Raw genomic sequence first — 14620 nt, 5'->3', positions numbered from 1 at the left:
ACGCTGCCCTCTCTATCTCCGACAGTGGCTCGTCGGCCCTGCCCTACATGCACACGAATACTTCGTACCATCGTACAAAATTAATTCCTAATGAACATTCCAAGAAAGGAAATCTGATTAGAGTTGTTTATTTTATATAAACACTATCTGACCCCGCAAACGTTGTTTTGCCATTATAAATTAGAATCGCTCTCAAAAATTTGTTTTACAAAATACTGTTAAAAAACCTTATATTAAGTTAATTCGAATAAACATTATTTTTATTTTATACTATCTAAACGTTATAAAAAAACTAATAGAATGGATTATAAGTATATTTGATTAAGGACATGATCTATCGATGAAATTTCGATTTGATCTTGATTCAATCGCGACATGGTTATTACCCGGCTGATTACCATTTCCTTATAAATATTTTTTTATTCTCTTTCGGTGTTATTCAAGTTCAGTGAAAGGGAAGGAAAAGGAATAAAATACGCGTTAGTTTCTTTTCCCTTTTTTCTTTGCACATAACGAATATTGTAATTCGTATCCAACGATTAGCTAATAAACTGTTGTTTTGTCACGCTTACTTTTGACATCTACAATCTTAGTTGTTAGGTACTAAATACTAAAACCGATCAGAATTAAATTGAATTTAACAGAGCATTATGAGCTTGAGTAGATAAATGAATTAAACAGCGATCGTTGAATGCAACCACTGGAGCGAATATGAAAAAATACGTGCTATTGTCCGTGTAACTGGGTAACTGTGAGCGGTAACTGAGCAGCAACAAAAGGTGCATGCTAATTGTCACCAAGTTGTTTACATACCGTGGCACGTCCTTGATTGATGACTACCACCTAGGACCTAGTTGGTACCTATCTACTGATGTCCTACAGCGGCTTATAATATGACAGGGCATGTAATAAACCACATGTGGCCTCGGGGCAAACCCTTTCGATTCTGGGGACATCAATCACTACGAATTGAATTTAGGCCTTTTAATAGGCACATAAGTAAATTATATTTTGCAAGATATAAATATACGTACTACTTAGCACTAAGAATCTCAAAATATTAGGATTCTGCTCTCCTTTCTCTATATAAACAATAAGTGTGCGAAATTTCATACTCCTCCGTCCGCGCAACGAATAGTTTTTGCTTCATGTATTAATTTATAGATTTAGAAAACTACTACTAGTGTACTCAACTGCATTAATATCTCTCAACGTTGTGGTGCCAATACTCAATAGGCATTTCTAGTAAGAAACGTGCGAACACTTTTTACAGAGTCGCAAAGCCTCTATTTCAATTATTTCTGCAATGCAGCCTCCTTGTATTTTATTTTGTAGACAAATCGTAGACGAATGGCAACACGTAAGGGGACATTTACCTGATAGAATAAAGTATTTTTGTACCAATAAAAACAATCATATTTAGGTATATATATACAAATGTTGGCATTGTGTGAGGAAACAACCCCGCGATCATAGAATGTAATGCGGTGTACTAAACCGCTAGACCATTAAGGCTGTGTGAATGTGAATTCCTATACCATTCTGAGAATTTATATATAGCTTTTATTATTATTATTATTATAACATATATTTTTTATTTATTATTTTAGGCTTAGCAGCAATTAGCTTATGAATAAAAAATATAGCCATTAGTATGGCTCATATTATAAATACCTTATAGATTAACATACATAATAACAATATAAATCGTCTCTGTGGTCATGGCACTGACGACGGCAATCTGCTACGGTAGCGCTGATACACCTTTTTCAGCTAGTAGTCACCCTTTATGTGCGCAGCATGTTAGTGGAAACCCGAGCCACAAAAAAATCGCGTTGATTCGACTCCACCTGCTTCACTCTCAATGTCAGATTCCTCTTGGTCCGTATGTAGTCGCGAATGTTCTGCTTGGTAATGATTGTTCTCTAGTGTATGTTAATCGAATATAAAATTGATTTTCATCAGGTATTGCCTTTGAAGAACGAGATGCGCCGCCCGGAACATTTCCAGAAGCCGTTGGGTGTGCTAAATGTGGGCATGGTGGTGGTGGTGTCGATCGTGGTCACAGTCGGCTTCCTTGGGTTCCTCAAATGGGGTGATGACGTGCAGGGCAGTCTCACACTTAATTTGGCACCAGGCGTGTAAGGGTCCTTATAATTACTGTTGCACCAGAAACTTCCAAGATTTCAACATTTTCTCATCCATCCACAACACATATAATAACAATAATAATAATCCTCAATAATTTAGACCCAAGCTAAGAAGAGCTTGTGTTATGGGTACTTGAAAACACATAAATTTGTACCATGAGAGGATCGAACTTCGAAAGCAAAGCGGAGTAAGTACGAAATAGATAGACTAACGCGGCAGTTAATGCGATACAATATTAAGGAATTCAATAAAAGAGTAACTTCATTAAAAACCTACAGTGCACCTGTAATTCCTCAAGGGCACAGCCGCATATAGGGAGCACTAAACGCTTACCATCAGATGAGTCGTGTTCCCTTTGTCCCCAAAGTCATAAATTTGTGAAAATTGGCATGGAGAGGAAATATAAAAATAAATGGATAAATGTTTTTATCAAAGAAACACTCAAGTTTCATACTCGTTCTTCTTGTTCAGAGACAGAATTCCGAATTGGTCGGTAGATTAAAAAAAATATGTTTATTTGAATAAAGATTTCCCTTTTTAGTCTGAATATAATTTTAGTTTCTATTATTTCTTAACTGTCCGCCAACATAAATGTACGTTTACTTGTTGCAGTCTGAGCAATGTGGTGCAGAGTCTGATCGCGCTGGCGATACTCTTCACGTACCCGCTCCAGTTCTACGTTCCTATTGACATCACGTGGCCGTACCTGAGGAAGAAATTCGCCACGACCTCACCAATACTCAAGGAACTCGTATACAGAGGACTCCTTGTGATGATCACTTGTGAGTATTAGCTACAATCAATCATTCTATATACGTTACTAGCGTTACGGCTTTGCACGAATGCATTACAAATCTTTGAATTTCTCAGCTCGTTCTATATAATACACGCATGTATTACGCTAAAAACTGCAATAAAATCCGTTGCGTAATTTAAAAGATACGATAAGATTACAGAATTTTATAAACAATAACAATTTTTGCACTTATTTACAAAAATATATTTCAACATATTTCTAAGTTTAGTGCACACAATAATGTTACTTGGTCGACCGTATGTTCTACAATGTTCGATAAACCAATCTAACTTTGAAGCCCGGTTATAGGAAAACCCGATTGTCATGAGACAATTTCTAATATATGTATTTATATATTACATACTATACATATCTGTATATATGTACATTGTACAATAAACATACATTAAGATGTACATACTAGCTGTGTCCGCGAAATTCATAGTCTATATCTTATTCTGATGTATAAGCTATATTACTGTAAAGTTTCATCAAAATCCGTTAAGTAGTTTTTGAGTGAAAGAGTAACAAACACCGATACTCACAAACTTATGCGTTTATAATATTATTAAGATACTATTTTTATTCAATATTAGATATATAATAACATTTAATGAAGAACATTACGTAGTATCTGTACTACACATAAAGTATAGATACTAACATAATATTGTACGTATAAAGTCCTAAATCATTATTGCAGTTATATTGGCGGAGTCGGTACCAGAGCTGGGCCTGTTCATATCGCTAGTGGGCGCCGTGAGCAGCACAGCGCTGGCGCTTATGTTCCCGCCCATCATCGACATGGTGCTCAGGTCGCAGCAACCGGATGGCCTGCGCCTCCACACGGCCGTCAAAGATTGCGCCATCCTCCTGCTCGGCCTCGTCGTGTTCGTTACAGGCACTTACGAGAGTTTAGCATCCATCGTGAGAGCGTTCAGACAGTAATTCAAACTACCTAGCTATATCCTCGTCATTAAGGTAATTGTTACATATAGTTGTAAGTTAAAAATTTGATCTTTAACATTAATTACAGTGTACATCAATTCTTGTATGTAATGAAATTATTATAAACACAAATATTCAGCATTAGTATCCAAATTGTTAGATATTAATAAGAGTAGTTGTTGTAGTTTATGGACTACTAAGTGACATCAACACCTACCTGGAACTAGTAATAGAATAAATATAGTGAGAATATTTTTACGTGTATTACATATTTTTAGTTATTATACGAATTCGTAAAATAAGAATAACAGGGTATCACGGAAAGGACAACAACCGGAAAGTAAGACATGCTCGAAATGGAGAAATAATTCTTGAATTTCATATCTCGTTATCGCGCCTGTCTTCTGAATAGATTTCAAAGAACAAAACAAACAATATCGGAAGACTTATACTTTTCTGAGCTAAAAACTTATTAGAATGTCACTTTTAAGAATAATGGCAAATTCTCGGAATGGTGAAAATTTGGATTATTTTATAGTGACTGTGTACCTTCCTATCCGTTACAACCTACATACATGTATGTAGAGATATGTTTATATAATAATATTGTATTAAAATATAGTAAGAACGTGTGTGATACTAATTGTACAGGGATACACATCGCAGCTGACGCTGCTCTGTTTTATAATATTGTTAATATTTATTTGTATTAAGGCAGGTATTTTAATTTATAATTTATGCTTTATGTGTTTTATGTATAATTAAGTGTAGTATCTAAACTTATAGTTTTATATTTATGTCCATCTGATGTTATACGATAACGCATATTATATTTCATTATTAGTATTAAGTATGTAAAACATGATTGTCATTACATTGATATGCATATTTTACATGCGCAGAAATACATTATTTCAACAATAAATAGGCAATAGACTGTATAAGAAGTACCTACTTTAGTGTTATGATTTATCTTTAATACTTACATTGGGCCGGGCGTTACTAGTAACGAATTTTTAAATCACTCGCAAGTGGTTGTATTATTTCTTCTGTGCATATATTAATGATATGTCAATTGTTATTCACAACTGTTATTCCTATGTTATCCATTTTTAAATAAGGTCTTATATATTACATCTATGTACGTCTTGAAGTGTAATGCCCAAATATTGGTCATGATTATTTGTAAAGTAAATCACTGTTTTGTCCAGTTCGGCTTACTTTAATCGCTAAATCGTCGACTTGACTCTGCTGGTTTCGGTTTTGATATTAAATTACTTAATGTGTGTTATTTTCTAACATTAATTTATAATATAAAAGCCATTTATTATTTTTATTAATAATCTATTTTGTTATTCATCCACCACCTTTGTGTAGAAACAAAACTATTTTTTGTCATTTTGTCTCTACACAAAGATCTTCAAATCTTTCTAAATATCTTGTTAGTATATTCTTGTATTAGATGCTTTATAAAGAGTTTATAAATAAATTTCCAAAGCAATCCGAACTGGAAGTGATTAAAAATAATCCGGCTGTGCGCCATTAAGTAGTTGCGAGTTGGATTATATATTATAGATTTATTGATGTCTAAATGTAACGGTAGGTCGTCTGTGATACAAATAAACAGGGCAGCATTTAATGGAGTCCCATAAATTTATGTAGTTTTATTTGCGATTTTTCTTTATTAGGTATATGAATAAAGCAGGTAACTTAATTACTATGTTTATACCTCTTGCAACAACAAGCAAGCCAAGGTAAATATGTATGTTGGAAACTTAGACGTAAGAGAAAGATTGGGGGCATACAACTAGGAGGAGCAGAACAAAGACACAAGTATACCATTCAGAATACAGTAGTTTATTTCACATTTGTGACAAGAATACCTTAAGTAAATACAATACATGTTTGCAAAATGTTTAAGAATACATTAATTATAGGAATCAATTATTACAATTCTCAGTACGTCTGCCTACCTACGAGTACATCACTTTAGTATGAAAACACATATTTCATCATACATATAATAAATACATAGCAAACTGAACTTAATCGAGTTCCTCTTAATAGCAAACTAATCACTAATTGCGACGGATATGAATAAAAAATTGCCAGTTTACATACTGTTCTCTACAATTAAATGTAAAACATTTTTATACTTTGTCACAATGACAATTTATTAGTCTAACGTGTAAATTGTTTGGAATTGTCCATGTCGTCACAGTGACAAAATACTAAAGTGTTTACAAATTATTGCACGTATAGTATCATACTGTACAGTACGATTGGATGTTGATGATCTCCGGACAAGGTCAGTTTGTAAATCAGTCGGCGCCAGTGGCCGGTGCACAATATCAGTCCGTGCGATATTGCACGTATCACATATTTTAGTTTCATTTACACTATTCCAAAAACGTTAATTTTCGAATCAATATTCTCGGATATTCAGGATGCATTATTTAAAGGCGTAATCTGGTTGATATTATTAAGAGAAGTTTCCTAACGACATGTACGAGATGCATGGCGCACCGGACTGACATGTGTATGTGCACCAGTCAGTAGGCTGTACTGTGTATTTTGCTTCGATGGAAGAATGGGACATAGAAATGAGTTTGATAGGACATAGCAATGGAGGTATGATACCTGAAACCTCCGGAATGGGAACAAATAAGTATAACTATTGTCCAATAGCTTTAGCGTTATATTAATAGAGATTACAGCCATATAAGCACGCATTTATTTTTCGTTCTAAACTCTATCATACCATTGTGTCGATTATACAAACACGACCTCAAGAAGTTCCACACTGCTTCTGTTGTGTCGTGAATGCCCGAATGTTACAAGTAATTCGTAAGTAATGACTCAAACTAGACAAAACCTTAATCTATATACATATTCAACATGATACAAAAAGTAAGCACATGAATTACATAATAACGTATCTACCATATTTTATAAAGTTCAATACACTGGACCTATAATGTCAATCGATTCAATACTATTACTCAAATATAGACCTCAACAAACATCATAAAATTATTGGAGCAGATTTCTCGACTAGTAAAAGGTTCCAATTAACGTAGTAGACATTTACAATACTTATACCTATCGTTAGTTATATATAACTAGGCTTGTCGCATGTTGAGCGGAGCGCGTATATTCTTAAAAACTTTAAAATTAAATTAGTTTCAGTAGCGCGTAATTTTTTTCCGCCATGCTAAGTCTATGGCAATCTTTATCGCCGATTCTTTCATGTTGGGCTGGATATTTTTTGAGTGGCAAACGATAGAGGTCAGTTTTGATGTCGATCGGTCAAACCATTTCGGAGTGTCGTTACAAAGAGTGACTGAAAATCTCATATCGAGATCACTCCTTGCTTCGCGCTCCGTTCAATAACCTTACGTACTACACAAATATAATTTAATTTAACTATGCTATATAACTCAGTCAAAATAATTGGAAACAGTCTGATTTATGGATGGATGGATAATACACTCCATTATGTCGTTTCATTTATGGATTACTATAATTGATTTGCGCTCAGAATAACGACCTTGAGAAAATATGAAAATAATGTCAATTTGTGTTATCTCAAAAATCGTTAAGTCTATAATTTATTTCTCTAGTATGTTTACATTCTTACAATACATATATCAAAACACGTACATATAACATTTGTTAATCAGGTTTTACAACTATACTACTACAATCATAATGAGTATAATTTAACAATTAATATGGATATTCGTACTACATAAAAATAAAATTCAACTAACACTACACAGTCACTATATGTCGTCAAAGCATTAAGTCGCTAATTATTAGTAAATAAAAAAGAACTATAGTCGGTAATAATATTCCAGACAAAAATGTTAATAAATGTATATAATTATTCACATAACTGTAAGCATCCTTAAGATGGTGCTGCAATGGCAATTTGTTCACTGGTAAAGTGACTTAGTTATTTGTTAATACGTCAAAGCAATAAATGAATGCACATTATCCAAACACCTCGTGCCGTTATCTACCAGGCAACTACGGGCGGTGTTGAGAATGATTGTTGGCGGAACAAAATAAAAAAAAAGCAAGTAAATATTACGACACCGAAATAATTGCTAGAACTGATTGCGATCAGAAAAATTATGAGAAATGATGACGGATCAGCTAATTAATTAATGAATAGGAAAACGATGTCAATTTGCATTATCATAAAATCTTTTAATTATATTATTTATGTATAGTAATATAATCACTTTCTTACATACTATACAGGTTTTAAATACATATACATATAATAATTCATCATGTGTTTATACAACTATAGGATTACCTACTCATAATACTTACCAATTAATATAGATAGTCGTACCACATTTAAAAATACAGTTTAACTAACACTATATAATCACTAATGTCGCCAATACTTAATCACGAAGTCAACGTTCGTCAGTTTTGAGAATGCTTTTTTGTTATACTGATGAGAAAAGAGGTCAATATGAATTATCTTAAAAAAATTGTAGTTCTATAATTTATGCAACATAATGCATTCTTATTCAGTATGTATAAATTTTAAAACACATACATATAATAATTATTAATTAGTTTATACAACTATACTATTACCTACTCATAATGAGTATACTCATATGAGTAACTTAATAACTATTTATCAACTTCGGACCACATATAAGAATACTATATAACTAACGCTATATACTACACCTACTACTATACGTCATCAATGCATAATAATGAAAAAGAATTATATATGGTTATGAAATTCCAGACAAAAAATGTTTATAGATTTATTTACATAACTTGAATGAAAATAATACGAATTAAGAGTACCAATGCCGGATTTAACACGCCAACCACGGGTGATTTTGAGAATGACTGTTGCTGATGCTAATGTAACTACATGAAAAAAAAAAAATGTCACCACACCGAAAACTGTAGTTCTATAATTTATATAACATAATATATTCTTATTCAGTATGTATATATTTCAGAACACATACATATAACAATTATTAATTAGTTTATACAACTATACTATTATCTACTCATAATGAGTATATAACTTAATAACTATCTAACAACTTCGGACCACATATAAGAATACTACATAACTAACGCTATATACTACCCACTACTATACGTTACTTATACTATAAGTCATCGATGCTTAATAATGAAAAAGAACTACATATGGTTATGAAATTCCAGACCAAAAATGTTAATAAATGTCATTTAAAAATATATAATAATATATATAAATGAAAATATTACCACAACGAAATATTGGTCGAATTGAGAATAGAGAATGAGAAAACGACGTTAATTGAGTTATCGTATTGTAAAATGTATGTAAAAGCTGTAGCTCTTTTAATAATACATTAATACACATACACATACAATAATACATTTATTAGTTTGAATGCTTTTTTGGGCCGGGACTATATAATATACAAGATAAATCAAATATTGGCTATAATATTTGATAATCCTTATCCTAGTGGATAATAAATAATTCAATAGTGGGTTTGATAGTTCAAACCCACTATTGAATAATTTATTACGATGGTTAAAAACAGACCAACTAATAACCGATATTAGTTGGTCTGTTTTTAACCATTCGGACCATATATAAAATATTTCCGCGCTTACACTATCCTCTGAACTCTATATTCTATACATTTTAAATGAGCGAGATGAGGGAGGCTGATGAATAAACGGCCTCAGGTACTTCTAGAAGTTTGTGATACCTCAGATGGTGTTGTCTCAAGTTCCATGGATGGTATGTCAATAGACAACGTCTCAAAAATGGAGTATTATGTAATCTTCTAAAAGGAATCATACAATTAGAAATCATCATTAAGTACTTTAAGGTCACAAACTTCATATCTAATTGCACCATCACCCATAGTGAGTATGACTTACCGACTAATATAAGATATTCGAACTACATATTAAAAATACTATTTAACTAATACGAGGGAGCGTATTTATGTTCGCGTAATGGTGGATAAGGGGTGGAAATAAAAAATCCGAATTATTTTTCCTATATTATTATCTTCATGACGAATACATTTTTTAGATCTTTCAATTAATTTACGAAAAATGTTTTCTCTATATCTTGAAAATACGCCGAAACAGTCTCCTTGAATTCATCATCGGTGGTGGTAAAAATTTAGCACCGCCCCCGCATTTTCATTTTTGAAAACAGGTAATAATCTCACGGGGCTAGTATTGGGCTGTAGGGTGGGTGGTTAAGTTTCGTCGCTCTATTATTGAAGCGTAGCTTAGTATTCTCCGGTTATAGAAACACCTTTATGTTTATAATCGATCAATACTATTTCTTCCGTGTCCCAAAAGACCGTTGGCATGAGTTTCCCAGCTGACTGTGAAACCTTAAACTTCTTGGGAAGTGCTGTGCCCTTTTTACTCCACTGCATGGAGTATTGTTTCCACTCAGGTTCATAATGATGAATCCAAGTTGATCTCTAGTATTAATTCGACTCAATACAGCATCCATGTCTTCATTACTGAGGTCTAAAAATGCATGTGAATACTCTACCCGCTATTGTTTTTGCGGCGGCGTGAGCATTCTCTGCACCCATCTTGCGATGGTCTTAGTCATGCCAAAATGTTGGTGCAGAATTTTTAAAATGGTTGTATAGGATACTTCAACCATTTCTGCGAGTTGTTTCTTCTTTAGTCGAGTATCGTCGAGTACAATTTCTGCTATTTTTTTAATAAGTTCTGGCGTGGTCACCTCGATTTTCCTGTCCGACCGCGGGTGGTCTACAGTCTTCTTCATTCTTGTTTGCTTAAATAAACTGTCCCACTTGACACCATGGTTTTTCCCTGACAACACAAGAGTAGCCGTAAACCAATGACATCTCATTCATTATGGTTGTGCTTTGTAAGGAAATTTATAACGGCAGAATATACTATTTTTTTTCATATTTTACTTTTCACTCCCGACTATGTTGCTTGGTTGACGATAACTCAAAGACTAATAGTCAAATAACAAAGAAATCTCGCATTTATACTAATTATGAGTCACTGAATACATTTTAATTCTAACGAGCCTAATCACCTCCCACAACCCTCTCATTCCGTGAACTTAAAGACGCACCTTCGTAAATAAAAATAAAATACAAATACAGTTTATCTAACTGCACGATTACTCATAATGAATATGACTTACCGACTAATAAACATATTCGGAGTACATGTTAAAATACTAACAAATAAGTAAGCATACATATTTTTAGTTAATCAAACTGCACGACTACTCATGTATGACATATAGACTAATGTGGATATTCGAACTACATGTTAAAAATACTACTTAACTAATAAATACATACATGTATATTTTTTATTAATCAGTTTATATAACTTCAATATTACTTACAGTGAGTATGACTTACTAACCAATCTAGATATTCGCATTACATATTGAAAATACCGCTCAACTAACACTAGTTGCCGCTGTGCAGTAACATTTTTTGACGCAGATTGAGAATGCATATCAGTTCGATTACTGATGGAAATTATACAATAAAATATTATATTAAAAAAAAAAAAATACGTATATACTAAATTGGACGAGTTTAATACATCCAGTACAATAGTCACTTGACGCTACAAACGATGTAGGAAAAAGTTGAAAATTATATACTACCTTAGATTTCAATTTTTTAGAAAATGTTTTATCAGTTCAATGGTGTACCAATGTTCAATGGCATTTGAAAACAGCAACTCGATTTTTTCATTAACGAACACGACTATATTGCCAACGTTTATGTAGTTGCCGAATACTGCTTACTGGAAGAGGCGCGTTTTCGCCAATTTGCTTAAGATAGAAGCACTAAGTGCGGTGAATCCCGAACGATAACGTACAATTGCATTATGAATATAATGTCGTAAAACCAATAACTTTACTGCACAGTACAGGCATAGAAAAATGAGAATAGCGTACCGGACTTACTTACGGTACTTTGTACTAAAATAAATAATAAGTATGTTCTTCACACGAATATATAATACTGTCAAACCCGATCTCGCATGCGTTCACATTGAAATGGCCACGACGTAAATTCCATACATTGTAAACCTCGTCATCAGGTTCGCCATTTTGTCTATAGGTATAGTCGTAGATTAACTGACTAATTAATCTACCTTATGGACAAAATGGTGAAAAAAGAGCCTAGCGTTGAGATTTACATGACTAAAGGTACGTTTACATTGGTTATGAATTTTATTATGCATATTTTATGTTTTATACGACTACACGTCTACATGGCTAGTGTTAATAAATGCTACCGCCTGCCCTATATACACACTGTTATTAACAATTACGACAAAAATACATTTTAAGCCAAAATATTTTCTAATTAAGCAATATACCAAATCGCATTCACAGCTCTAGTCTCACTATATAGTACATAATTTAATATAAACGATAAAAAAGTGTCCAGAAAAGTTTCACTGGAAAATAAGTATCACTGTACCAGTTACACTGAGTTTCAAATTTTAAGTATAACTTCATATATACGAAGGATTATCCAATATTAATACAAGTACATTTTTACTAAAACATTTAATAATGATAAATAGTCACCAGTCAATAAGTACAATATACATACATTTACTGAACTCCTGCAAGCGTTCAGAGCTGAGTCTCAATTTACACCAACGTGGCGGTATAATCAATTTACAAATCTATATCAGTGGTTCCCAATTAGTTTTTGCTTCGTATCACTTCAAAAAAGACCTCAAAACTTGCGTACCCCTTATTGTAACAATCACACTGATATTATAAAAGCCGAACTGGCGGGAAGCGGGAATGGGTGACAGGTGGCGGGGGCGGCCAAATGACGAGATGCAAGCGCTGGATAGCGCACGGTCGGTCATAGTGCTCGGTGCTCCGTGTTTTTACGATGATGATCGTTATAAAATAATATTTTAGAAATTGTTCTTGTTTTTACTGATAGCCGTATGTACCCCTTGATACAACTTCACGTACCCATAGGGGTAAGCGTACCACTAATTGGGAAACAACGATCATCCGTCCTTTGGGAGTGGCATGACAAGTCCGGAGTCTTGAGAGATCAAACGTTCCCTCAAGGTCCATTCGGTGAAGTTTGTGACGAGCATGCTGCATTATATTACCAGAACTCCACACTACCTGATATATAATATAGCATCACGCTAACCTCCTTACGGACTGCTCACACCCAAGGACTTGCTAATGGATGAGCAACATTCGTAAGTGTACCTTTCAGATACCACTTTCTCTTCTATCCCCTCTTAGCCCTCCGTTTCTCGGTGGGGTGCGGGAGAATAACATTACACCTTAGTGCAATGGGGTCTAGAATATAAATATTTATGCACAAATATGCATAATAAAAAAATATAGAACAATACTAAATCTAAAAAAAATAAAGATAAGTGATGAGGGTGGGTTGAGGAGGAGGCCTTTACAAACATAAAAAAAAAATATATAAAAATAGACCTTTTGCACTATAACTGTGAAGTTCATTCAGTTCTCATATAGGAAATTTATTTAAGCAGTTTATCTACTGCTTACCACTGAATTAAATAAAATAATATAAATCCGTTAAGTAATTAAATGGCCTTCGGCAAAATAAAACGTAATTCGATAAACTAGTTTTACTTCATTACTCACAAAAAACTCTTAGTGAAATTTAATCTAAATTTGTATACGTATAGTCTAAATTTGGGTATTCATATCTGATTTTGTGAGTTTAGGTGTATCTGACGCGTTTAAAACAATAGTATATGTAGTCATTGTGTACAGAATAATAGCAACCCTCGATTCTTTGTAACTAACCCCGTGTACCTTACTTGTCCCTTTAGATATCATTAAGGTAATGAATTCTCCATCGGCTTCTCCGCTAGCATCCAATGGCATCTTTATGTCTGACTACTTTAACTAATGCATGTTACGGCCGCCCTCAGAGACATTCTTAAATTATCGCTATTTTAATCGTACATTACTTAATGGGAACTTGTATGAAGCATAGTAAAGATAGGATTCATGCTATCGAGTGCAAATCAATAAAGCGATAGTATTGCAACTAGTATAAATTATTCCAGTACATAATAAGAATTTTAAAATTAAATATTCTGAAAGTTCAGTAATAATTTAGAAAAATATAGAAACAGATTACGCTGCATGTTGTTCAATATAAAAATATAAGTTTTTTTTGTAATATAGTATAATCAACTTTTAAGAAGTTTAAGAAATATAAAAGTTGATTGAAGTTGACTGTTCTTTGTAAGTTTCTTTAAAGCGATCATCATAGGTATTTTTTCCTTGTATCTTTAATCATGTAATTTTAATAAATTTTCGGTTATTTTAATTGGACGAAGTCCAACAACTAGAAAACACATGTAAAAATCTAACATTAGGCACGTAGTAAACGTTGGCCTGTCTTTAATTGCCTTTATCTCTGATTAATCAACCATTAGGTGTTTGTGAGTAGGATATTTTTGAAATCTGCAACAAGGAGATCCTTGTATAACCATTAGCTAGCTTGTATACCTCTCTGTGTACCGCGGTTAGTCGAGTTTTGTCAGTGAACAGTTTTAGTTAAGTGCGCAAGTGTGAATATTCACAATGTATAAATTTAAATAAATTAAATTCTATATAAATCACTTATTTCAAATTTCTATCTCTACGGGAAGTACTAT

At 33.1% G+C, this 14620-nt stretch overlaps 1 protein-coding gene across 2 annotated transcripts in view; it reads left to right on the top strand.

Annotated features, from left to right (window-relative positions):
• LOC131853052 (proton-coupled amino acid transporter-like protein CG1139) overlaps positions 1 to 4714 on the top strand; it is a 42922-nt gene extending 38208 nt beyond the window's left edge. For both annotated transcript variants that reach the window (XM_059203844.1, XM_059203845.1), the window contains exons 7-9: positions 1966 to 2141; positions 2764 to 2933; positions 3651 to 4714. In XM_059203844.1, coding sequence (XP_059059827.1) covers positions 1966 to 2141; positions 2764 to 2933; positions 3651 to 3895 — 591 coding nt within the window. In that variant the 3' untranslated portion in view covers positions 3896 to 4714. The remainder of the gene's footprint in view (positions 1 to 1965; positions 2142 to 2763; positions 2934 to 3650) is intronic.
• Positions 4715 to 14620: the final 9906 nt, after the last annotated feature.

The sequence above is a fragment of the Achroia grisella genome, unplaced genomic scaffold (assembly GCF_030625045.1).
Source record: "Achroia grisella isolate CSIRO2021 unplaced genomic scaffold, CSIRO_AGI_Agris_v1 utg874, whole genome shotgun sequence".
NCBI classification, from domain to species: Eukaryota; Metazoa; Arthropoda; class Insecta; order Lepidoptera; family Pyralidae; genus Achroia; species Achroia grisella.
The sequence above is the reverse complement of the archived record's forward strand: the minus strand, read 5'-3'. Positions and strand labels throughout refer to the sequence as shown.